This window comes from Ptiloglossa arizonensis, chromosome 6 (genome assembly GCF_051014685.1).
Source record: "Ptiloglossa arizonensis isolate GNS036 chromosome 6, iyPtiAriz1_principal, whole genome shotgun sequence".
NCBI classification, from domain to species: Eukaryota; Metazoa; Arthropoda; class Insecta; order Hymenoptera; family Colletidae; genus Ptiloglossa; species Ptiloglossa arizonensis.
In genome coordinates, this window is record NC_135053.1 from 4,456,266 (window position 1) to 4,481,909 (window position 25,644).

A 25,644-nucleotide genomic window follows, 5' to 3' on the forward strand; every position below is an offset into this window, starting at 1 on the left:
GCAATAATTTCTCGAATGCTCTAATGCTAAGAATTTGTTCAAATATTCACGCAAATGGATGTAATTTTACCGTTAAACCGATTAATGAATTTCGAACAATTCGCTCTCGTTTTTTTTTTTAAATTCTTGTGCGAAATTTGAACAATGTAACAGTTTCTAATCGAAACCGCGAGATAAAGAATCAGACTCCGAGTCTCTCGCCTAACATCGGGATGACAGCATCCCTGAGGGTGATATTCCATTTTTTAAATCGCACACATTGTAACGATGAAACTACGATGATACGTGCTCGGATGAATAATCACCAAAAATGGTACGGGCTTAATTGCTAATGGCTTCGTGCCACATTATTAGACTATCCATGATCATAGAGTTACCAACTTTAATACAATAGCTTCGATATCACCGATAGACCGAGTAGTTTCACCGTATTAAATTAACCAATTGCAGGTTAAATTGATCGAAACGAGATAATGTTCCGAGGAATGTAGCGCGACGTGAAAGTTCCATCGACAGTTCGAGAAGGAAAAGATACCTCGTCTTCGATATTATAACCGGGAACGGTTCTATCCGACATAGTCCTTTTATTTCACTTGGACTATGTCACAGTGACTGCTCGCGAGACATTTCTTCGAACAATCGAACGAAACACGCCTCTTAAATTCTATCCCTTCTGCGGATAAAATTCAACGAAGAGAGAAGCGATCGCGTTGCGATTCATTCTTGATTTTCCGAAATCGTTTCTATACTTTGCTCGAAGCTACTTTCTGAAACGAGAACATACGATGATTCTGCCTTAGAGCCATTCCCGGATGCGACACCGGGGATTTCCCGCGCTTTTAATTAGTACTCCCATTGATGATTCGATCAGGAGAGATGTCTCCACCGCGACAATCGATCTGATCATTGAAGATCCAAGGTTTCTTTTCAATTTTGTACGATAGACCGATCCAATGTTCTACGAGACGTCTATCTCTCGTGAGATGTCAAGGGTGAACGAATGAACGTCGCAAGAGTCAGGATTCGAAAGAGAATTTGAATACGTGTAATTTACATTAATAAATATATAAATTAATATTTATATATCAACTACGTAAAAGTTATAAAACGTAACATAAAACGTGTGTTCGACGCGGGCTGATCTTCAAAACGCACTTCGGTCTACAACCTAAACAAAAGATGGTGATCGATTTCGGCAAAATGTCGAAGACTCTTTGCGTCAAAGTCTTTTGAGTAAACTAAACTAAAATATTATCTCGCACACATGCTCGAACATATAGTAGCTAGGAGCTGGATGACTCCTGGATTAAAGGGAATGTACAATGCGTTGCTGAAAAGTAAATGAGCAAAAAGAATGTGGGTACGATTGATCGTGACGAATTAGCCACAGTTGTACGCACACGTATTCTTAATCGCGATGTATTATCGATCGAAATGGTTTCGTTTGCTACTAATCGCGTCGTCTGACAAAGAGAGGCAGTAGCATTACTAGATTTAAATTCGTCTTCGTTGAGACGAAGCAAAATACTGCGAAGCAAACGTTGTAATGGTGGACTACGGGAGAATTAAAGTTAGGGATTAAGCGGTGTCAACGAGGTATCCCTCTTGCTTTTGCGCCGTCCCGCTAATCACCTTTCTAACAACGCATGATTCTCTCACCAGTGGACTCAAAGCAGTGTCACTGGTTGAACAACCTAATGATTATCCCGTTTTTCTTGTAAAATTGCTGTCCGGAGATGACTGAAAAGGTTAACAATATGTTCACTGACCCTCATTAGACAAGGATTGGGTTTTCCGTAGAAAGAATACTACCTTCGCCTATGTTCATTTCCAAAATTACACGTTTCTGTTCCATCTGTTCCTCGCAACTACTTCGCACCTCGTTAATTTTACTGTTGGAATGTATCTAAGATGGTCATAAAAATGTTAAGTTCGTGGACGTCCGTCAAACTCTCCCTTGGTGGTGCTTAGGCATCACGATAGAGGATATTAGCTCCTTTCGATTATGTTTCGTAATCCGTGATCTGCTTCTGTCTGTCTACAGAGTGTTTTTAAAAGATCTCGTTCAATTGGAACAGTGTATTTATTGATTGTAACGATGAAAAATGTTATATAAACATACGTCTGCAAATATTCTATTCCTAAGTTAAAACCTAACAAACTGTTGGAAATTATTGGAGAGAATATGTTACTGTAAATCATCTTTCGATGTTACACCTAGCTAAACAGTCGTAAAAAATCCAAAAATGATGAGAAAATAAAAATAGTAAATAATTATTTTTTAGCTAGGTGCTACCCTAAAGATCTTATCGCAAGATAATTTATAGTAAAATATTTGGTGTAATCCTTTACTAATTTTACTTCTGTATTATTTTTAATATTTGTATAATTCTGAAGATAAGTGCACGGACAGAAGACAATTTTGAATAAGATACTTTGGCAAATAATTTCACCTCTTCATAGTTAAGTACATCGTGAACGAAGATATTGAATAAAAAGGGTTAAGAAAAACCCTAGAGGTTGATATTTAATTTTAAGACGTTTAGATTTAAATTTAATCTAATCTAGTTTAAAATCTCCAATGTACGAATCTCTATATTCTACCACGCGAATATCGAATTAGTAACATTTTTTTTGCTTGCTCTCTCGCTCCCGACTACGATTATCACTGTTTCTTCGTAAGAAGACTTGGCCATGTAGCTGATCCAAATAATCGACTCATCTTCTACAATAGTCCGCAGAGGGGTATGTAGCAATGCACGCCTATCTATGGAAATCCTGGACTCACGATATTTTGCTGCGATCATTTCGTGAATTATGTCCACGAAGTGCGTAACTCGCAACGGGGTGTACAGAGAAACGAGAAATCAGTTTTGGAGGCGTGAAGATGATTCTTAATTCGCTGTTCTTAAACGTAGAGTGCGCTAGCGAACCATTTATTTTTCACGAGGTCGGTACTTCAGTTTCTGTGACAACACTTCTATAAAATACATAGTACGTCTATATTATACCTTGTCTATGGTTCCAAGAACAGGAGCCCCCCACTTTCTATCTTAAGCTACAGTTAAATCGGTTACATTGTAACCGCAGTTATACTATAGTCAACCTATGGAAGATTTTGTGTAAACAAAACCTAACGGTGACAGGGTCGAAACGATTGAAGGTTATGCCACGATTAGATACAGATACGATAGAATTTGTACAAATTACTATTTATTTATTTATATATAATGAAAGACATAAAAAGATATTGAATAAAGTAATAAGAGTATAAATAATTAATCAAACGAATCCGATAAAAAACTGTTTTCGTTTAAATCGGTGTTTATAGGGTTAAATACATTTTCTATCGTACAGTTCCCACATTTTTTGTCAACCATTCCTTCCACATATTGAATTCAATTACTCCACTTTTCTATATGTTATTTATATATAATATTTTTTTATACTACTTATTAATCTATGTCATTTTTAATTTGAGTAAATTGCAAAAACAAATTTTAAAAAAGTGGTACATATTTTCGCTCTCAGAAAATTACATTTTTAATTTTGAACACAAATTAATTTTATAAGAATGTGATAAATATTGTTACATTTTTCAAAAACTCTAATATTTATCACAGTTTTCTAATAGGAGCTCTGCCATCGGTCTTTCACAATAAATTATTAGTTTCAGGCAACTAAACACATTGTGTTTCGTTAGTGTGTTAGAGCGAATACAGACGAGTATACTGCACAAGCAAGAAAATGTTTAAATCTTCAGGTTAACACTGAAAGCATTGTACCTACAAATGAATCATTTTGTGTTTCAATACAATATGCACTGGATCTACGATTCATACATCCCTAGCCAGAGATATAACGGACCAATGAGATTTTCTCGTAAGCACGTGATTTTATTTACTCAAGTCTTTACGATTGAATGGACTATAGAAATATTATATGACTTTCGCCCTTTTCAATTATTTAAAATGTTTGCAGCTAATTGATATTCTACAAATTTTAATTTCACATTACTATGCATCCATGATATTCAAGCTCCTAAGATTAGAATTTATTTTGAATCCAGTAACTAACGGTTAAACTCAACTATATTCAAACTAAACTCCGAAGCTTAAACATTTTTTCTCAGTCTGTTCCCTGTTTCCATGTTACCACATGTCGACTAATTTCATACTATATGTGCGAGCGTCTAATGTGAACTTGTCCAGCAAATATTATTAATGCATCATCTCTTGTTTTGTATGCAAAATGTCCACCAGAAGCGGGAACGTACGACTTCATAGATTCCTTTGTTTCTCAACAGCGATGCGTGGAAGGGGAACGAGTCGCATAAGGAACTTCATTCGTAGGCATATCCGAGTGAAACGATTATATGATCAAATTCCAATATTATTTACACTTGATCCCATCATTATGCAACATGACCTAACAAAGTTGGGGAAGAATCCTCTCTATCGGAATGCGTGTGGGATGTCTCCCAAGTTGATATTTTTTTTCGGCCTGACTAAAAATAAATGTATTTAAAAGTAATAGTAATTAAGAGTAGATGACTCACGAAGAGAACGACTATCTAAAATTAACGAAAATAATTTGAATCCAGAAATTTATCCAATCGACGATTCAAAGTTTTTTCTCACTTTAATTATTTCACTGTATAAAAATTGTATATTAATAACCTTGTTAAATAAATAATTAATACGATATGATTACAATTTTCAAAAAGAGCATTCCAATTATTCAAAAATACGAGTAGGTAAAAAACAACTCTACCTACTCAAAATTTATTCAAAATTGTACAAAACTTAATACTTTCTATGGAACGTAAAAGAAATTAAAATTTGATTTTGAAAATAAGAAAGTTGAAATTTGTCGATACTGTACCAACAGATAATTATCAGATTTGATCACTTCTTTGCCGACAATATTTATGATATTGAATGCAACATTTTAAATACTTACTATTTTATATTCTTTTATACACAAGAACGTCATTCGTTTATAACAAATATTAATCTATTACTTGATTGTATAAGAATTCAACTGTATACAATTTTTATTTGCAAAATACTACAGTTTATTTACAATGTGAATCAAAAATTCATTAAATTCAAGTTCGCAATTCTAAAAATCGATAATAATTCAACAAAAATTCGAATTAAAAGTTCGATATGTTATCACTGATCGCTAAAAGATTATATATGTAATGTACGCTTTCGTTACAATCATGCGATTGTAGTGTCATCTGTAGAAAAGGCACGAATATTGTGCAGGCATTCTTTTTTCGAAAGCGATCGTAAGAAGAGATAGCAGTACGCCAATTTTAAGGCAGCGAGCGCGTACGGTGTCACGTGGGCAGGCGCGACCAGCGCATATTCGAGAGAAACCTGGCGCCCTGGTGGCGGTCTTTGGGGCGGCCATATTTTCTCTCGTGGATTTCAATCACGAAGGTGGTAGTTCGCTGACAATTTTTGGGATGCGACGTACAAAGTCGTTTTCGCGCGTTCTGTACTCGTAAATAAGTGATCAGTGCCAATCATGGCTAAAGGGAGTAACAATTTAAGTGGAAGACGGTCATCGTCGCATAATACGAAGCCCTACGACGCAAACAATGTGAGTAGTCTCTCCTTGGCACGAGTCCCCCGCGACAGAAACGAACCTGCTTCGAGTTCAACGGTTCTTCGTACCTTACCGCCCGAATTAGATCCTTCAGCGAATTTACATCATGTACCGGCCCCCCTTCGGACTACTCCTTGCGCGACTGCCCTTTTCCTAAGATGCACTTTCATCGGACCTAGACGATGTCACGGTTATGTGAGTGCACTCGATAACCTCAATCTTTCCCATACCACTTCACTCACGAGATACCTATCGAGACACCTATAACATCTAACCTTGAAACGTGATTTCCTCCTAAGAGGAATTGAGAATCTATTATATGATTTGATTCTCGTCAACTTGGAATTTTATTGTCGTTAAGGAATTGAAATATTTTTTCGTTTACGTTTATATCGATTCCATACTAGAAAAAGGCTCGCGTGACGTTGGGAAATTGCGTTTTGCGCAAATTCGCGCAATATCATGTAATCAGCTTATAAAATCGTTTTTTGATAATGGTAATGTTCGTTCGATTCAGTCAAGCTGAATTAAAGCAAGATTCAGAAAATTTGATTCTCGATTGAAAGTTTTAACCTCAATTTCAAAAACGAATTATAACACTTTTTATAAAGTGTAGTATGTTTATGCTTTTACAGATATTTGTTTGGTATAATATTTATGATTAAAATGTTAAATTATGACTATTAGTCTTTTTGGTTTACTTTTATTTCAATTATTTTCTTTAAATAATTCTCAGGCGTATAAAACTCTTTAATAAAAACAGTAGCTATCTACATATGTTAAATGCAAATAATTGAAGCCAGCAAACAATGTTGTATACATAACCTACCTTTTCACTAATATTTAACATTTATTTCATCTATAAAGTTTATTTTATTCTATGTAATATTGAATAATGATAATTAAAGCAATGAATATTAATAAATTATTTGGCATTTTTGGAATTATCTTCTTATTTCAGTCATTCGTGAAGAAGGTAGCAACAAAAGTAACTGATCTTATACCACAAAGATCATGGATCAGTAAGTGGTTCAATTCATCTCAAAATGAAGATGTATTAGACGACAGTGAAAACCCTGAAGAGGTTGAGTCTGAAGAAGAAATTCAAAAACCTCCACCTTCAAAACGACCATGTATTCGTATGGATGTTACTCATCCTCCTGGTACATTCTTAATTCAACCAAGAGCTAAAGCTCCATTTAACAAAGCCAGTTCTTCTAAACAACAATATTCTATACATAATGAAATGGTAATTAACATTTTTGAAAACAATAGCCGTTTAAAAACATTTCCTAAAATTAATAATTTCCTACAGTCTGAAGATTTTTCTGAACCTGCAATGGCTGGGCCAAGCAGAATGAGCCATTTAATATCTTCCACGCCTGCAACACAAACAGATATTAGAAATATAGTCCCGCAAAGGTCCGATTTGAATTCAATAGCTGCTCCCACAAACAATGGAACTACAAATGGTATGGATGATAATTCTGAATCTAGTGAAAGTACCAGTGGCTGCAGCTCCCTTATTCCACAAACAAATAGACAAGAAGCTCCATCAAATGTCTCTTATAATACCCCATTTACCAATAGAAAGAAATTTAATAATGACAAATTAACTTTCAGTAAGTAATATTTATTTTCTTTGGAACAATATTAACATTTAAATGAAAACATTTTTTTTTTTTTTTTTTTTAAGATACATTGTATAAGTAATATAATTTTTTTTTTTTTCTTTTTCTTTTTTCTAGCCAATCATATGCAGTCACCAAGGTCTTTATTTTTAGATAGTAATCGAGATTCCTTAAGCAGTCGCAGACCAAGCTTTAATGCATCAGTCATGACAAACACGCCGGATCGTGCATCGCCCCTGTCTTCTCCTTTTTACAGTGGAAATATTACTTTTGGTGGAGCAAATGCAGCTGGTCTTTATAAACAAAGTCGCAATTTATTTAACAGTTCAAATGAGGTATATTTTCCTGAATATTTTTACATAAACTATACTTTACTTAATATTCATAGTTTATTAATAATCATTTTATTAAACAGACTCAATATTCTAAAGTAAACAAACAACTGCAAACTTTATTCATTGTTTTTACTTCATTTAAACTATACGAATTTGTACTTAATTATAGATTCAACTTAAAGTTCCAAGAAGAACAAGTGTTGAAGTAAAACCATCTAATACCGCAGGAGTTGATTCATCTGGTATGAGTCAAACTGCTAAGAAAATATTAGAAGCATTAGAACACTTTTCATCACCTATAACTGATGCTAAAAAAATTCCATTAAAAATGATAAATAATACATCAATGAGTAAAAAGAGAACAAAGGTGGAAATATCACCAACAATTAAAGTTGGATTACGTCATTTAACTCGTGAATTAACTGTACCAACTGTGCCCGACATATTAAAATTGAGACGACGTCAGAAACTACAAGATACAACAGTTGCAGCTAGAAAAATGGTTTCAGCTCGAAGTGAACCACCACCTCCACAAGAATACCATTTTCGGTAAGTTTACATTTGAATTGTAGTGTACACAGAATGCATATTTATGCTTAGTTATGAAATAGGTGTTAATTATATATATTTAATCTTTTTTGTTAGAATACAAGCTGATGAGGATTCAAAACGTCCTGGAAAACTTAAAGTTAAAACAACAAATCTTGATGAAGAAGATACAGTTGAACCAGTGAATTTACCAAGTATACCTTTGCCAATATCTTCTTTACCTAATTTTAACTTTATGCCACCTGTTAATTCAAAAACAGTAGATAAAAGTTGTATGGACAAAGAAGAAACCTTTACATTTGCAAGTCCCATAAAAGTAACAAATGTTACAAAAAATTTAAAATCTATTAATAACTTCACATTTAGTAGTCCAATTACAGCTGGTAAACAGCCAATCGATAATTCTAATAATACAAGTTCACCTTTAAAAAAAATTGGTGCTAAACCTACTACATCTAGCAATTCTGTAGTACCTACTGTAACAGAGAATTTCATCTGGTCTACTTCATCTACAGCACCCAAACCAAAAGAAAAAGCAAAAAATAGCGACAGTCCTGTTCCTACTACTTCAAATGAATTAAATTCGGGAAGTGTTATGGACGTCCTTGGTTCTAAATCTAATAAAACTGAACCTGAAAAATCAAGTGAAATTAAAGCGCAATTATATTCAAATAAAAATTCTACTAATAACAAAGTAAATACAGTTACTTTAGATACAAATAAAAATGATATTACTAAAATTACAAATTCAAAGTCCGATGTACAGCAAGATACTTCAAATGTGTGGGAATGTTCTGAATGTTTGATTAAAAACAGCAGTTCTGAAATGCAGTGCATTTCTTGTAAAACTGCCAAGCAGAGTCCTAATGATAATAAAACTTGTGAATTGTTATCAACATCGAACAATATCAATGAATCAAAGCCAACAACCAATGATACTTTTGGAGCTCAGTTTAAAATTTCAAGTACACAATGGGAATGTACATCATGTTATATAAGAAACAAACAAAGTAGTAATAAATGTGTTGCATGTAACGCACTTAAACCAGATTCCAAGCATGAAACTGAATCAGCTGCAACAAAATTACCGAATTCAGACCTACAAAACATCAAATCCTTGGAAGGATCATGGGAATGCTCTGATTGTACATTAAAAAATTCTGCAAATTCTACTACGTGCTCTTGTTGCAATACGTCTAAACCAAGTTTGTTAAAAGTAAATTCTAAAGAAGATAAAAGTATCACTGATGATATAAGTACTGTAACCAATCAAAAGACTAATACGTTAATTAACACATCATTGAATAATTCAAGTGTTAGTAAAAGTGAAACTATGGATAAGTTTAAACCGAGCAAAGATACATGGGAATGTCCTTGTTGTATGGTTAGAAATATTATTTCCGTTGATTCTTGTTCATGTTGCAATACAGCTAAACCTAACATTGGAAGTGCAACTAAAACGAGTCTCCCATTAATTCCAAATGGATTTGGAGATAAATTTAAGAAACCTGAAGGTGCATGGAACTGTGACACTTGTATGTTGCAAAATGATACAAAAGTTAATGAGTGTGTTGCTTGTGGCGCTTTAAAGTCAGGATCGAAAAAATTAGACAGTTCTACTACAAATATTAATTGCAATTTACCATTTAGCTTTGGTATACCTCCATGTGATGAAGGTCTTAAATTTAAATTTGGAATAGATAAAGCTGATCAACAAAAGACTGATACTGATACTGTAACACCTATGAATAGTTTTAAATTTGGTGAAAGTCAACAAAGCAGCCAAATTGGTCAATTTACATTTGGCATTCAGAAAGAAGAGAAGAAAACATCCAGTGAAACCTTGGAACCTGAAAACTGTGCCCCTTCAACTGTAGGAAGTTGTTTTGGATTACAAGTTAATTCAAAAACTAATGAAAAGACTGAACTAAAGCAAGATTCTGAAGAAGTAGAGAAGAAGTCAACATCATCCTTTTCATTTGGTATGCCAAAAACTGAAAATGAGACAGTGGAAAATGATAAACAATCTGTGACTACAGCATCTACCTTTACATTTGGTGTACCAAAATCTGAAACTAAACAATCAGATATGGAAAAAGAAAAACAGGGTTCTTTGCTTGGAAATCCTATGACAGAAGTTTCAAAGCCAAACACAAAAACTACTGAATCTTCTACTGTTACTAATTCCAGTACATTAACTTCAATTACTCAAAGTAGTTCACAAGAACTTAAACCAACTGCTATCTTTACATTTAGTGTACCAGACAGCATAGTTGCAGTTAGCAGCAGTGCCCCTGTAAGTGTAATCACAAGTCTTCCATCTTCTACTCAATATTCCTTTACATTTCCTGAAACAAAATTAGCACAAACAACACCTCTACCGACTTTTGGTCAAATACCAACATCAGCATCTGCTTCTACTCCATCTAGTACCTTTACATTTGGAGAAAACAAAACGAAAGAAAGAACTTCGGCAACAAAAACTTTTGGTACATTGGCAAATGGTTCTTCTGGAAGTTCAATATTTTCAAACATTTCAAATGCTCCTTCATTATTTGGTACTAGTGATGCAAAGACTACAGGTGCATTCAGTACAGAAGAGAATAAACAACCTACATTCGGTGTAAATACAAGCAAACCATCTGCTTTTGCAATGCCAGAGACTAAAGTGTCAACGTTTGGCAGTATAGAGAATAAACCTTCAATCTTTGGATCATCTGATGCAAAAATACCTGTATTTGGAGGTACAGATAATAAACCAACGCCTCTATTCAATCCAACTCCTCAAGCGCCAACTGTAACAACTACACCAACTTTTAATACACCATCAGCTACACCATCTCTTTTTGGATCGTCTGTTACTCCTGCTTTTGGCAGTAATACTTCTTCAACGTTTGCTACTGAGTCAAAACCCAATATATTTGGGACTACAGCAAAGCCAGGTGAAACTAACACACCAAATTCAAATTTATTTACATTCAGTGCCACCCATGCTCAACCAGTAGCACAACCAGGAAGTGGATTCAATTTTACTGCAAATACTAATCCTGCTGGATCAACTCAGAAACCATTATTCACATTTGGTAGTAATTCAAATACACCACAGAGTAGTAATGTATTTGGAGGAACATTCAATAATCCTGGATCGAGTAAATCTTCTGGTTTTACATTTAACACACCTAAACCAGAAACACCAGCATTTGGTCAATCTACAGTTACGACTCCAATATTCAGTGCTCCTCAATCTGTATCTCAGGATAAACCGTCGTCGTCATTTCCATCGACAGCTGCAAGTACAGGATTCAATTTTGGATCTACAGCAGCTACATCTTCAGGAGGTTTCAATTTTGGTGCAGTTGTAAGTAGAAATGTAAATATTTTTAACTTGATACTCAAATTCTATTAAAAATATTTGAGTTAAATTAGTTGTATTAAAATTGTACCAATAGTAAATTAGTATATGAAACATGTACAATGTTTTTAGGCACCTGCTTCTGCACCATCTGCAGGATTTAATTTCAATCCTCCCAGTACTACACCAACATTTGATCCCAATACACCACCATCATTTAATTTCACTGGTGGTAATGCGCCCCCAACGTTCAGGTACATATAAAATATGAAAACATTTAATATAGTAAGTCATAGAAAATATTTATATATACATATACGTATGTATATGTATGTATGTATGTATGTATGTATGTATGTATGTATGTATGTATGTATAATACATATATCATATTTCTTTTAGTGGTATACCTCAAATTGTGGCACAAAGGAAAATCAAGAAAGCTTTTAGAAGAATGCGGTAGAGGGCAAGTAATATATGATACTAGTTGCACGTACACTCGGATGCATTTTTACATCTATTTTATGCAACCGCGTGTGTGAATATGGTTTTGAATGTATGTTAAAAGTTACAGTATGGTACAGTGAAAATATCATATATCCACCGATCACATCAACCGTGGTGGTATACCAAGCACTTTATGTAATATATTAATCTGCCGATGGGACATGCTTGCGTACAGCCACTTGTGTTCTACAGGATCTGTAAATTATAAATTATTTAAATTATACAATAATAACGAATGATACTTTGATGTTGGCATGAAGCCACTTTTACAAATAAGACATATTGTAATGCCATCGCATTACTAATACCTTGCACGAACAAGACGTTATATACAGGGTAAACCACACAACTTGATCACCTTGATTATTTCTGATTTTAGTGAACTGATTAACATTTTCTTTATTGTAAATAGTTTGATTCAAAAAGGGCTTTGACTATATTGTAGTATATCTTTTATGTCACCACCCCTTTCCCAAAGTTTTCAAGATTACTTTTAATTTTACACTATTTAGGAAGCAAAATTATTTTTATCGTCATCAGAACTAAAATTACAAATTACTGGAAAAAAGTATTCACAAGAAATTCATAATGTAATACATTTTCCAGTGTTCTGGTGCGATTAATGTTATTTACTGACGTCTAAGCAGGCTTCTCTGAATCAAATAATTTGAGACAGAAAATATTATAATCGGCCTTTTAAAACTGAAAATAGTCAAAGTGATCAAATTATGTGGTTAACATTGTGTATATACTAATATGACATAAATAAAAACTAATTTCCTGAAATGAAAGAGTAACTCGATAGAGAAACCTAATAAGCACTACATGTGTGCGATTTATTGAGGATTACGACTGGGAATAATGTACCACCCTCAGGTAAGTATAAGTCATTCACAACTCGTGACAATGTTTTTGTGACCCAAAAGAGGGACTAAACATGTGCCGAAATATATTAGTTAAAAATTATTTTTTTTGTAAAGAAAAAATGTTGCAGGAATTTGCAATGACTTTATTCTTATATTTATAATATAAAAACAATCATCCCTACCTGACTAGTTATTTTTCATAAATTCACACAAGTATACAGAATTTGACAGAGTCAGGTATATACATCAAATTGAAGGAGCTTAATGAAAGAATAAAAGAATATATGCTTGACAGAATTTTTTTATTCGTTCTATAACTTTTGACGCGTTACGAGTATTGTGAATCGACTAAATATCAATGGAGTCCCACTGCGTATAGACATTAATTATAGTTAAATTAAGATTTCATGGGCAGTTCTACAGTCTTTGTAGTACTAGTTCAAGAAAAGTGTATCATACACAAAAATGGCATTCGGATAGTACAAACTCACGATTACTGAACGATTACATCGAGTAGTCGAAATTGTATATTTTTTTTATATATTGAATGAATTAATCCTATAAGAAAATACTGAATGCCATTTTAATAGAATTAAATTATAGTAATGTTGCGTGCTTTATCATAGAGTGAATGAAAACTGAATTGAAAAGTATGTTGAATGAAAATAAATTATTATGGGGCTTCTAAAGAGTTATTTACCTTTTAAAATTTTTTTACTAAATCAAATATATTTTTATAGTTAGTTTCTGAAATTGTTCTCAATTTTGTATACTATTGCCTCTGCAATGTACATCATGAGAACGTATCACTCTGTACTTTAATGAAATTAAAAAAGAAATATTTTAAAAAATTATAAGTTGAAAAGAATTTCAAGATGTTCTAAAGCTGTTAGAACGTAAAATAAAGTTATTTATAGTGTTTTTTAATGTTAGGTCAAACTGTTTTCTTTCTGAAAGTTGCTTGTAATTTCTTGTATAACATTTTTACGGTCTAATGACATTATAACATCAAAGAATTATAGAATTTTACAATAAGTGCAATGTTATTGAGAGTGATATTAGTTTCTGTAAATGTAAGTGTAATGCAATTGGTCCCAAGATACGAAGGAACTGTGAAATAGACAATTCTTTTTAGAAGTCCCAAAAAGCAGAAAGTAGTTAGTCGACGTGTTGATTAATGAATTAATATTAAATCATGCACGTCCTATTTAAGATTAGGATAGTTATGTCTATAATGTTGGCTTAAAATTGACAGTAGCCAAGAATAACTCGGCACAAGACCCACCTTTTGCCATAATAGATATATAGGTACAAAACAATTTTGTTACGTATTGTTACTCTATATGTTGTGTAATATTTACATTGTAGATTTTAAGGCATTTTTAGTTTTTGCGTATATTATTAGAAAAACAAGGATAATAAATAAAAAAAAACCTTGATTTCATGTTGATAATTTACAAATTACATGTTCTGTAAACACCCTTCGTAGCTTGTTACTCACTATACTATATTAGTATTGCTAATTACGTAAAAAGTCTACCAATATGATTACTAAAATTTTTCTTTGTGTATTTAAAATTATATGTATCTGTGAAATGTAGAATGCGATCTGTAGTAATTCTATAATTGACATTAAATAATTATAGTTACAATACCTCCTAATGTTATTCTTTGTATAAAAAGTATTTTGTCTACGAAGGGTTCTTCCGCACGTAGTTATATTGTACAACTTAAAGAATTATAACTTTGTATAATAATTACCAGCTGAAACACTAACCAATGGTAAAGTGAGGCTGCGCTGAGATATGTCTATGCTGCTGTCTTACACTGTGAACATTCTCTGTCGAGGCTGTGTCGTCCATTTGTCTATCCCTAGACAAATTTCCAAATTAATGAATATATCAAATACTGTCCTAAAGGGACAGTACCTTTGTATTAAATCTCGTATATGGCCTTAAAAAAATACATAACGAGCGTATGACGTAGATGTATTAACAATTGTAAAGCAAATCATATTGGAATTGTTTTGTAGCAGTTTATACTCTCTATTGCAGTATGTTTGCATAAATACTTGAAGAACATTACATTAAAATCGTTCAACAATAGATACATAACATCTCATGACTCGTAGAATACTTGTCTTTTTATTTATAATTGTTGTAGCAGATACTACATTATATTTATTAAATCTAGTATTAATTCTCTGTCTGTAATCTTTGATTGTGTATTACAATTGTATCATTCGAAAAATCAGAAAATATGTAATAATCAATATAACAGATAATAATGTTTTCTATTAAAAAATAGTAACTATTAATGAATTACTAAAATATTTAAAAAATGTTCAAGTGCAACATGCAAAAATCCTACGAGTTGTGAAATGTCAAAAACTGAGTCAAATGTTCTGAGGCCTTATTATAATCTTAGTCCATGAAAATTATGTATTGTACTGAATTTACACAAATATCTGTAATGATTATATTGAGAATGTATTAATCAGTGATCTAATGTTTACAAATGAGAGAGTTTGTTATAAAATAAGTCCAATGACTGACTGTAATTAAATACAATGTACATGGGAGAATGTTCACTGTATGCTTCAGGTGCTATGGGGATGTAATTACATTCTCATGACATGGTATAATGTTAGATAATCTTATAAAGGAGTATCGGTGTTTCTCAACCAGTAAATTACTCATAATTTGGCAACCTCTTTATTTGCACAAACGAAGCAAGAAATATATGCTTAACGATAATTGAATGTTCTCTTTTATATTAAAATTTAAAAAAAATGTTATCAAGTTATAAACACTTTATTTAAGAAAACATGACAACAGATATTTAGTTTATTCCAAAATACGTAAATACTAGTGAAAAGGAGCCAATGACGAAAATATTGTACATTAATTAGAACAGAAATAGCTTACAGAACAAATATGTAAATGTAATTATAGTAAACGAAAATCTCAATAGCTTCATATTGTATAATTTATTGAATAAATGTGACGTTGCTTTAATGTGTAACATCGGTGAGGAGGACTATTGAGCTAATGTTGAGAAACACCGGGAATAGGATACATTCACGTTAACATTATTACCATTATTATTCTTAATACTATCCTCCTCTGTACCCATAATAATTATATAATACAATATTAGGATACACGAAAATATCAATTGAAAACAATGATGTTTAATTTGGGTTTATAATATATTATTTAGCTAATAAAGTAACGATTTTAGGAGGGCATTTAGATAATAATAATGCGAACCAAGGAGTTTGGACTGTGGTATAATTATCGTACAATGTAATTACACTTTAAATTCTCATTTTTTCCTAGTAAATACACGTGCGAAGACAAAAAAAAATGCGCGCAAAACTTGGTAAAAACCCTTTGGTTCGCATTCAGAAAGTAATCTCAAAACAAATGTTAGAATTCAGTCGCAGTCTCGAATTCTTAGATCAAATGTACGTTCTATGATTACGTTTCACGTTGCCTTTTATTTCTGTAAGTATCAAGCTCACTCCTTAACAGTTCCTCAAAGAAATATACAAAATAAGAAATCCATATTATAACTTACTGTAATATTCGTGGTTTTCGTCATCCCGAACAATATATGTACATCGTTCTACGCGCTACTGTTAAAAATGTTTTATTTTGAACACAAAATATCTGTCCCACGTACAGAACAAGGAAGAAAACTAATTCTTTTTAATATTTTGAACAAAATTAGAGTGGGCAAAATATAAGTATTTCTTTCCTATCTAAAAAACATTGCAAAAATAAGTGACTGACAATTAAGGGCTTTTATTCCGCATAAGGAAGTTCTCGGTAATTATTAATTAAAAATTCTAATTCATTATCAAGTGTCGCCTCGTCTATTACGAAAGCTACGTATATTCAATTTTCGCTTGCATGAGCTATACAATAATACAACAACGTAATTGATTTTCTTATGTTGCACAGCTGTATGAGGAGTTATGCAAAAAATAAAGATTATCTATGATCATGATACACTAACTGTTTAATTCATTTATCTAATTTTGAGCACGCTCTGTAGAATCTGCTTTTGTGGCACGATACAAAAACAATAGGGGTAAGTAGGTAATTAGATTAAAGTTATTGTAAATCTCTAAAATTATTTTAAAGTTTTATACAAGACATAACTTCATTCCTTACAAATTTTAATTATATACAAAAAGTTTTTTTCTTTATTTTTGCTTTTTTTATAACACATTACACTGCAAAAAATGTTTTAAAAGAAAAGACACCTATAACTAAAACAGCAAAATCATTTTCTCTCAAATAACATGGGAGTCAGGTGTGACAATGGCGGTAAAGAACTGAATTAAAGCTTCTGGCACGAATTTTATTCCGAGATTTACAACAAAAATGTTTCAACTAGTTAAAATGCCGCTTAATCTTGGGATATGAAACATTGACACGTATAACATAGGTAATACAAGACGATGTGGACAATTCAATAGTTTGCAATGAACTGATAGAATAGATTCATTTTCTATTTAGTTAGTGTTGTGTCTGCGTGTTGGATAGGCCTCCTGTGCTTCCCAGAGAGGTGGGTTTCCTAATTAATTGTAATAAGACTCGTTAGCTGATAAATGGAACAGCCGATCCTCTCTAGGCAGCCCACATTCATTACTATTTATCACTTCTATCATGATATTATAATTTAGGTACAATCTTAATTATTCAATATTAATGAGAATATTAATAATTATGTTTTATTTTTTGCATGAAGTCATTATAGATTGTAATTATAATTACTTTATAAAGTTTCTTACACTAAGAATCATCAGACATGAAGGAATTTTGGGATTTTAGTTCCTCCAATGTTTGAATTTGTTGACGGAGAAATAATATCCTAAAATATTAAAGAAAAAATTTATGGTGTTGAATTTGTTGGGATATGTTAAGCTAGTTATTTGATCGATAAGCTCTTATCACAAAAAAAGTAACATGTACCTTTGTTCCTGTAACGTTGCCTGGATTTCTGTCAGCCTCACTATCGATCGCGCCGTTTTTAACTCTGCCGAAACTCTCGTACACTGCAAACTTCCCATTGTGTGTGCTTCTTCGCTAAGCTTCTGTGCCTGTAAATCACAGTTATCCAAACCTTTTATATTATACAATTCATATATTCACATAAATATGTGATGTATTATTTCAAGAATGAATATGTATACCTGTTTTTCAAGGATATCCGCAGGAAAGGCACGCACATGTTGCGTTAAATCTTCCCGATAGTGATTAGCAAGTGATGGTGTTAAAGAAGGTGTTAAGGGAGGCTGTACTCTAGACAATGCTTGTAAACCGGTATTACTTAAATTTCCAAGGGAACCTAGTGTGCTAAGACTTTGTAATGAGCTTAGACCTTGTACTCCAGAATTCGTCCCCCCAGGGCTTGTTACTGTAGAAGAGAAATAAAAACATAACTATTATATACTATTAATTTCTATACATTCCATGAATAATACAGAGTTGTTATTCATTGTCAACATACATTTTCGAGCATCAATGCAATCCTGGGTTTCCGAATGTGTGGGAGTAGGTGGTCCCTCACTTGTAACATTGCCGCTTGTGTCAACTTTTAGCGGGACCATTACGTCATTTCCACTATTATTTCGGTCTCCACTAGTCGACTGCTGAAAAGTAACAATCAAATAATTTTAATAATTATTATCCATTACATAATAAGATATCTCATTCTAGAAATTACTTTGATCAATATTTGCTAATTTTAAAATAATGGTAATAAACTAAATAAGTTAATAAACTTAATAAGTAGTAAATATACTAAAGAATACTAAATCATATTAATGAAATTACTAACATTAAATTATAAGTATGTACTTACTTGTCGAGACAACAGGATGGCGGCTGTTTGAAGCGTTTGTAGTGCCTTCTGTGGTGTAATGTCAGGCTGTTCCTTGTTGCCTGTGATTTGAGACAATAGTCTCGGGAGATTTGCTAATGACACAGGTGGTCCTGGAGCATTACTATTTCCTTGTTGTTGCGTTGGTGAATTAAGTTTTCCGGGTGTTTGTGGTGTCGATGGTGGATGTGATGTTAATCGAGGTAATGCTAGTAGAAACAATTATCAATCTATTACTATTCTTCGGTGCTTTATCATTGTTATACTGGTTAAGTGGGACATACCAGTGGCTAACAACACAGGGCCTTGCGGCAGTGGATCGTGAGTACAAGATGTCAGAGGTTCAGAGGTTGGTGTAGAATCACCTGGTGAAATGTCCATATCTTGAGCTTGACGCTCTACTCCTGCATCTTCTCTACACGGTTCCCGATCCCTTTCTCGTTCTCGTTCCCTTTCCCGTTCTTTTTCTCTTTCCCTTTCCCTAACTGAAACATCTTCTCTACTACTACCACCCCCGCTCCCACTGCATGAACTCCAATATTCACGTTTGTCAGACTGACGTGATGATTTACCATCTCGCACACTGCTACTGCTATTTGACCGCGAGTTGGAATGTTTATCGTGACCTGCGAGTCAAGAAAATCGAAGATCTTCTATATTGAATGGTACTATTGATTTAAATTATGGTATCTAATAAATATTATACAATTTGGAAATTTAATGATTTTACAGAAACAAGAATTATCATCAGTGCAAGAATGTTATAAATAACAGAAATCTGTTACAAAAACGGCCAGATTAACAGTTCAAAAATATACTATTCAATACAATCAGGAAATCACGTGTTTGGACAATTTAGAGAATAAATCAAGTATCAAGGATGAAATAAAATAATTTATTACACCAGAATAATGATATCAAATACCCTTATATAATATTATAGGTTGAAGCTTTTAAAGTATTTGATGTCTTACTCCATATCGTTTGAACAGGTGATATAGTTATTTTAAGCAATGTATATATTGTTCCCATTAGTCAATATAATGTATTATTAGTAAATAAATAATTGTATTAAATTGCTTTTACGATAAAAAAATTTATTTAATGATATAATATCGTTAAACGTACTTGACCTAGAAGAATAATCATTGGACTGACGTTGTCGATTATCTGTTCGACTAATCCATTCCCGTGGTTTTTCCCACTGAGAAACTTCCGTTTTACAGTTGTAATAATACTTCTTGCCCGAAGAACTCATATGTTCTGACCAATCACCGAACCTGGCCGAACGTTCCATTGCACCTCCTCGTTCATCACCGCGTTTGTCCTAAACAGACTGCTCTAAAATTTCCGGAAACGATTGAATGGATGGAAAATATTTACACAAATGCCAAAACTTGTTCGAAAAGTTGAAATTACAATTGTCCATGTTGTTGATCCAGTTTACCTATCAAATCTCGATTTTTGAAAATTTCTTAATACTTTGATAAAGATGTGTATTACAGTTCTTGTATAATACAATACCTTGACAAAGTATTAATTTATATATTATTAATTAATGATATCAATTAATTAGCAGATTTCAATATTATTTAACCAATTGTTTGCATTATGTTTTACATATTAAACGTAATAATTTTATTATTTACAATATTTCATTTAAAAACAAAACGATTGGACTGTGGTAGTAGTTATTTTCTACTTCATTAATTAATGATATTCTCATAAAACTATTATTTTATTTTAAGAATACATTATTTTACTATCAATTTCATTAATAATTATCGAAGTACATTTGATACTGACCTGACAGGAATTATGTGATGGTTTCCTCTGAGATGAAGACTCTCGTGATGAATTTGATGATAATTTTATAGGATGTAAAATCTGTAAAGACATACAAAATATTTATTTGAACATTATCTGCAAATTGTAACATTTACATACAGTATATAAGTTTTAATAACTTGTCTTAAAAGACAGAAGCTATTTCAACAAATTTCAGGACTGTGACCATGTACAAGTTCTTCTACAGTCCATAAATGGGTAGGAAAACTTTTAAAATGACATCAGGAAATGTTTAATATTTGTTCTTATAAATATATATTTGAAGTGAAAATACATTTGTTTAATAACTATATTATTAATTTACATCCAATAAAACGTTGTACAGGAAAGTTGAAAAGTATTGTTACTATTTACTCTAAAAAATGTAATAATTATCAAAATGTTTCTTACTTCTCCACTACTCCTATCGTGGTTGGTCCTGTGTTCTGAATCTCTGCTCTCACGGCTTCTCTTGTCTTTTGGGGATCGTGCACAATCTACACATATGCAAGCAAGCATGTTACAGCTGAAAATGTTAAGACACAACCCTGTTTTTATACTGAAGAAAGAAGAATTAAAATTTTAATTCTCGAAGCAAAGGAAAGTCATACAACCGATTTTGCCATAACACAGCTTTCTATTATATGATTAAATGACTATGCAATATAAGAATCTTCTATTATTTTAAATAAAATAAATACAAAATAATCTACTCTCTTTATAATATATAATACTTTTTGGATAATTAATTTTCTTTAATTGTATGTAACATTTGTAGGTTTATCTATTTAAATTATATCTACAAATTATACTCAAGAGTAATACAATATTTTGTTATCTATGTAACGGTTACTCATGAAAAATGTAAGAACTATTGATAATTAATTATCTCTAAGTAACAATCAAAATAACGTTATTAAAGCAATTAATATAAAATATAAATGGAAATATAATTATGAAAACGTAGTTGTGCATTAATTGCATTTTATACAATAAATATTATTAGTCATATTCCAATGAACAATACTCTTTTCTTTATAAATATTAATTTACGAAATATATACATCAGAAAATCTTACTGTGAAATTTATAAATACCAATGATAATAACATTCTAATAACTTTTTTAATATATAAAATTTGTATTGAATTATATGCAATTGTTTACTTTCAATATACTTTCGAAATATTCGAAATATTATTGGTGTTATAGCAAAAATGACTGTATCAGTTTTTGTTATAAAGTAATTATATTCACTGAACTATCCAATCAATATACCATTTTATAAGATTATCACTATATATCTTTAATGTGTTTAGAATGCTTTCAACTATTAGTTTATTAGAATTACTCTAAACTATGTTATGCCTAACGTAATTTTAACTAATTCAAAAAGTATATAAAAATGAATTACCAGAATACTTGTCCCTAGAGGAGGATAACTTATAGTCTCTATTTTCTCTCTCCTTCTTGTATAGGGGCTTGGATGTGTAGTTCCGAGGGCTATCTCTGTCTGTTCCCATGCCCATACCCAAGCCCGCTGCTGGACTGTAAGAGTTGCCATTTGGGGAATCCCGCATACGTCCTTCGTAACGACTATCTGATGATGTTGTCGATGAGGAGTACCCACCCTTAGAACTGCTGTACTTTGCGTTCTACAAATAGACAAAATATGTTAAGTATAATTAATAAAATTTTCTTAGTATTTAATGATTACATTTTAATCTTTCTTTGAGTATTAACTTTTTTTATAATTAAAATTAAGTTATACATTATTATTACTATTATTATCACCATCATTATCATCTATGATAAACAATAAAACATATTTATAAAAAATATAGAATGAATAACATTTATATAAAAAGTAAAATAATTACTTTAAATACTTTTTATTGAAAAGGGATCTATTAATTTACTTTGTATTCTTAAAAAGAGTTTGACACAATATCAAGTCCAGTAACTTACATACATAAAAGTCTATGTTCAATATATTAATCACAACTAAATCATTATTATAAAAATGATAACTTCTAAAAGCAAATTACTACAGATAAAAGATTCATTAATGCATTCATGTAACACTTCCAATGTACTGTTAGTAATCTGCATAATGTAGAAGAATGAATTATTGATTTTCTGAAAGTAAGGTTATGTTTACAAGATCAAGCAAGAATTTTATATACTATCGAAAATAATAAACCTATAAGAAATGATATATTATTCACGTTTTAATCAATTTAAATTGTGAATAATATAATAAACAAATAAACATGTACAATAGACATTTTTTATACTAATTACTTAGGTAAATACTCAAGGACAATATTACGTATGACAAATATTTGAAAGAAAATATAAACAGTTCAATATGTTCATTTTAATATTTGTGACATAATATAAAAAAACCAAAAGTAAAATCTACCTACAAACAATGAATTTATGTTACAGACATTTAATAAACATATGTAATATGGTATTTGCATTTGCTTGATTTCTCATATTCGTAATGTAAACATTTAATAAAAACACAGTACTTCCAATAGAAAAAACAAATTATAATTATACCTAGTTATATATTTATAACAAAGTTTATTAAATATTTATCTAGAAGAAAAACAAAATTGACAATATGTAAGTCATGTTAAATATTTTAGGCAAAGTTATTATGCTAAATTAGTCCGATAGTTCTTTATAAGCATTTGTCATGCATTAATGTGTAAGCCAAAGAACATTAATTTTTGTGTACAAGAAAAAACTCAGCATCTCCAGTATTAACCAAGAATCTTTCCTTGTTAATAGACATCTTAGTTGGTGTCGGAGTTGTTAACTTTTTGCTAGAACCACAAGAATTAATGATTCCTGATGCATATAAGTAAAATATATCTATAAAACTTATAATATTTATAACATTTACTCGCAAAAAATGAATGAAACGGAAATAAAACATAAAAAAAATATTAGGAACAATGTAAAAATAAAAATACTAATTTATAATAAATTATTTTTTATCAATAATTTGTATTAAATGTAATCTGGTTAATACTGAATTAGAAAAACAAAACTATGATGCATGAAATAATTATATAAACAAATAACATAGTTGAGCATGCAATTTTTTAAGGAAAAAACACAAAAAATTGTGCAAATTTTATTTTGCTAAATAAAGACAAAAAGATTACAGTAAAATTGTATATGCAATTCAAAGTTGGGTTATACATACTTTTAAAATAGTAAGTAGCAAATAGGTTATTTTTGTTCAAGTTTCATCTATTCAATCGTTGCTGGTGTGCAATGCAATTTTTGAATACTATTATATTTACATCATTGTAATATCAGAATTATAATTTTATTTGAAATAACTATATTCATACTTGGACATAAATATTAACTTAAAGTATTATTTTAAATAGAAACTGTCAAAAAGGATTCAAATAAAATAACATTTCAGATATAACATGGAAATATAAGAAATGAAAATATAATTTAAATAGTCAAAAAATCAGATAAACATGTTTTGTTTTCAATTTTGAAATACATGAAATTATTTAAATCTTATACGATAATGAAAATAAGACAAGAAAAATATAAGGAAAAATAATACGTCAGTGATTAATTAGATACTTCCTAAATTCGTGCTTACATTTGGTTCAACAATTTTTGTTTATATTTATGTAGACTTCAAGAATACATAACATAAAGATTATTTTGCATCTTGTTAAACATGCTTAAAGTTTAACGATTTGAAATGCAATAGTCTGTGATATGTGTTCAGACCTTCGACAAACCAATGTAAATTTAAAATAAATTTTTTAAACAGATGCTCTACAAAATAATTCTATTCAAAATTTGATTGAATTTCTATTCCATAGATCATTCTCAAAATCATAGTCTACTGTCACCTTTATTTTTATTGTCATAAAACACTTTAAACTATATTAGAACAAAAATAAAATATTCTATTTGGCAATTTGGAAGCATAAACCAAGAGATATATTTTTTTATTTAATTCGTTTAACCATTTAAATAAAACTATTTTACTTCTTACGTTTTTCGTGTTATACTTGAAATACTATTTTATTTACATTTATTGTAATGATCATTATTTAAAATGGTGTTTTAAATACTTTAATTTTAAAATTTACCCAGCTCTGGTGCAATCGTACTGTAAACGAATTACCCCCCTCCGAAACCCCCGACATCAATTACTCGAATGATATTTACCTGATAGGGATGGGCCTGGTGCTTTTCGAAGTACCTGAAATCATACAGAATAAATCGTGAGTAAAGTCACAAGACAGCGGGTATTCCAGGATGGTAAATGAAATTTCCATCGAGGAAAATCTCCCGCGAATGGCGGTAGTAGTGATGTCGAGTGGGTCGGATGGACGGACTTTGGAGATGAGAGGTGAGGTGAGTAGAGGTTGGTTGTGTCAGGATTGGGTATTTGACGGCGGTACCCTACCCATCGCTGATCCTTTGTGGTTTCCTCGCATGCATTACCATCAATGCCGGTGTCTGTGGGAAATTCGCGGCCTCGGATGTTCCCTTTTCGGTCGGTCAATGTCATAAAAACAACATTAACGCTTATTTAACAGTCAACTTTCTTTCTACCCGGACGCCATGTCACATACGTGATCGGCCGCTAGCGGTTAGTATAGTTAAAAGGTTGGTGTAACGTCTGCGCTTCGGTGTGCAACTTCTCTCCTCAGGAGCGTACATACTAAACTTGTGTCGACTGCACGTACCATCGTGATTGGTGTATGGGAAACTTTCTGCTTCATGACAGCTCATTAATTGACAGTTTAGTTTGGAGTTGTATAAAAATGTTTCAATTTTGTGTAATAACTCTAATGGAAAAAAACTGATTTTATTCTTCGCGTAGAGGTTAATTTAAAATATATCCGTCCTAATGAAATTAATAAAATCATATTGTTTGATTGTTTTAATGTATGGGTATAGAACAATAGGAATCTTCACTTAAAAAAATTCTACACCCCTCTGTAAATATGAAAAGACAAATGTCATATTTAAATAACATATTCAACTTCCATGATGACGTA

At 31.5% G+C, this 25,644-nt stretch overlaps 2 protein-coding genes and 1 long non-coding RNA gene across 8 annotated transcripts; 2 read left to right on the top strand and 1 right to left on the bottom strand.

Moving 5' to 3' along the window:
• The first annotated feature begins 3,072 nt into the window (after positions 1-3,072).
• LOC143148524 (uncharacterized) lies at positions 3,073-4,661 on the top strand. The gene is made up of 3 exons (XR_012992504.1): positions 3,073-3,163; positions 3,671-3,882; positions 4,307-4,661. It is a non-coding gene; the product is annotated as an uncharacterized LOC143148524 (long non-coding RNA).
• A 679-nt stretch (positions 4,662-5,340) lies between these two features.
• On the top strand, positions 5,341-22,358 carry LOC143148596 (uncharacterized). 3 transcript variants are annotated; one of them, XM_076315073.1, is made up of 9 exons: positions 5,341-5,613; positions 6,581-6,868; positions 6,935-7,241; positions 7,368-7,585; positions 7,755-8,134; positions 8,231-11,492; positions 11,619-11,740; positions 11,889-11,952; positions 22,060-22,358. In XM_076315073.1, the coding sequence occupies exons 1-8, from the start codon at positions 5,539-5,541 to the stop codon at positions 11,947-11,949; spliced, it is 4,713 nt and encodes a 1,570-aa protein (XP_076171188.1). In that variant the 5' UTR covers positions 5,341-5,538; the 3' UTR covers positions 11,950-11,952; positions 22,060-22,358. The 3 variants fall into 3 exon arrangements, with proteins under 3 accessions (XP_076171188.1, XP_076171189.1, XP_076171187.1); XM_076315074.1 differs by lacking the exon at positions 22,060-22,358 and having other exon boundaries at positions 7,404-7,585; positions 11,889-16,875; XM_076315072.1 differs by lacking the exon at positions 22,060-22,358 and having other exon boundaries at positions 5,342-5,613; positions 11,889-16,875.
• Wcy (WW domain-containing adapter protein with coiled-coil wacky) lies at positions 17,217-25,222 on the bottom strand. Of its 4 annotated transcripts, XM_076315075.1 has the most exons (13): positions 25,047-25,221; positions 24,806-24,839; positions 21,996-22,236; positions 20,993-21,078; positions 20,561-20,641; positions 19,883-20,081; positions 19,039-19,380; positions 18,737-18,963; positions 18,383-18,524; positions 18,066-18,289; positions 17,845-17,972; positions 17,664-17,743; positions 17,217-17,446 (listed from the first exon to the last, which is right to left on the bottom strand). In XM_076315075.1, exons 1-12 carry the CDS (start codon positions 25,085-25,087, stop codon positions 17,665-17,667), a joined length of 1,824 nt encoding a protein of 607 aa, XP_076171190.1. In that variant the 5' UTR covers positions 25,088-25,221; the 3' UTR covers positions 17,217-17,446; position 17,664. The 4 variants fall into 4 exon arrangements, with proteins under 4 accessions (XP_076171190.1, XP_076171191.1, XP_076171193.1 ...); XM_076315076.1 differs by having other exon boundaries at positions 17,217-17,743; positions 18,383-18,521; positions 25,047-25,222; XM_076315078.1 differs by having other exon boundaries at positions 17,217-17,743; positions 25,085-25,191.
• Between the last annotated feature and the right edge of the window lie 422 nt (positions 25,223-25,644).

Excerpts from the sequence above, each read along its gene's own strand:
- Wcy (XM_076315075.1), bottom strand. The coding sequence starts at position 25,087 with ATGGTAATGCATGCGAGGAAACCACAAAGGATCAGCGATGG. Across the intron at positions 21,079-21,995 it reads CTCTAGGGACAAGTATTCTG|ATTGTGCACGATCCCCAAAA; the intron begins GTAATTCATTTT and ends GCATATGTGTAG. Across the intron at positions 19,381-19,882 it reads TGATTATTCTTCTAGGTCAA|GTCACGATAAACATTCCAAC; the intron begins GTACGTTTAACG and ends CTTGACTCGCAG.
- LOC143148596 (XM_076315073.1), top strand. The coding sequence starts at position 5,539 with ATGGCTAAAGGGAGTAACAATTTAAGTGGAAGACGGTCATCGTCGCAT. Across the intron at positions 5,614-6,580 it reads AGCCCTACGACGCAAACAAT|TCATTCGTGAAGAAGGTAGC; the intron begins GTGAGTAGTCTC and ends TTCTTATTTCAG. Across the intron at positions 8,135-8,230 it reads CCACAAGAATACCATTTTCG|AATACAAGCTGATGAGGATT; the intron begins GTAAGTTTACAT and ends CTTTTTTGTTAG.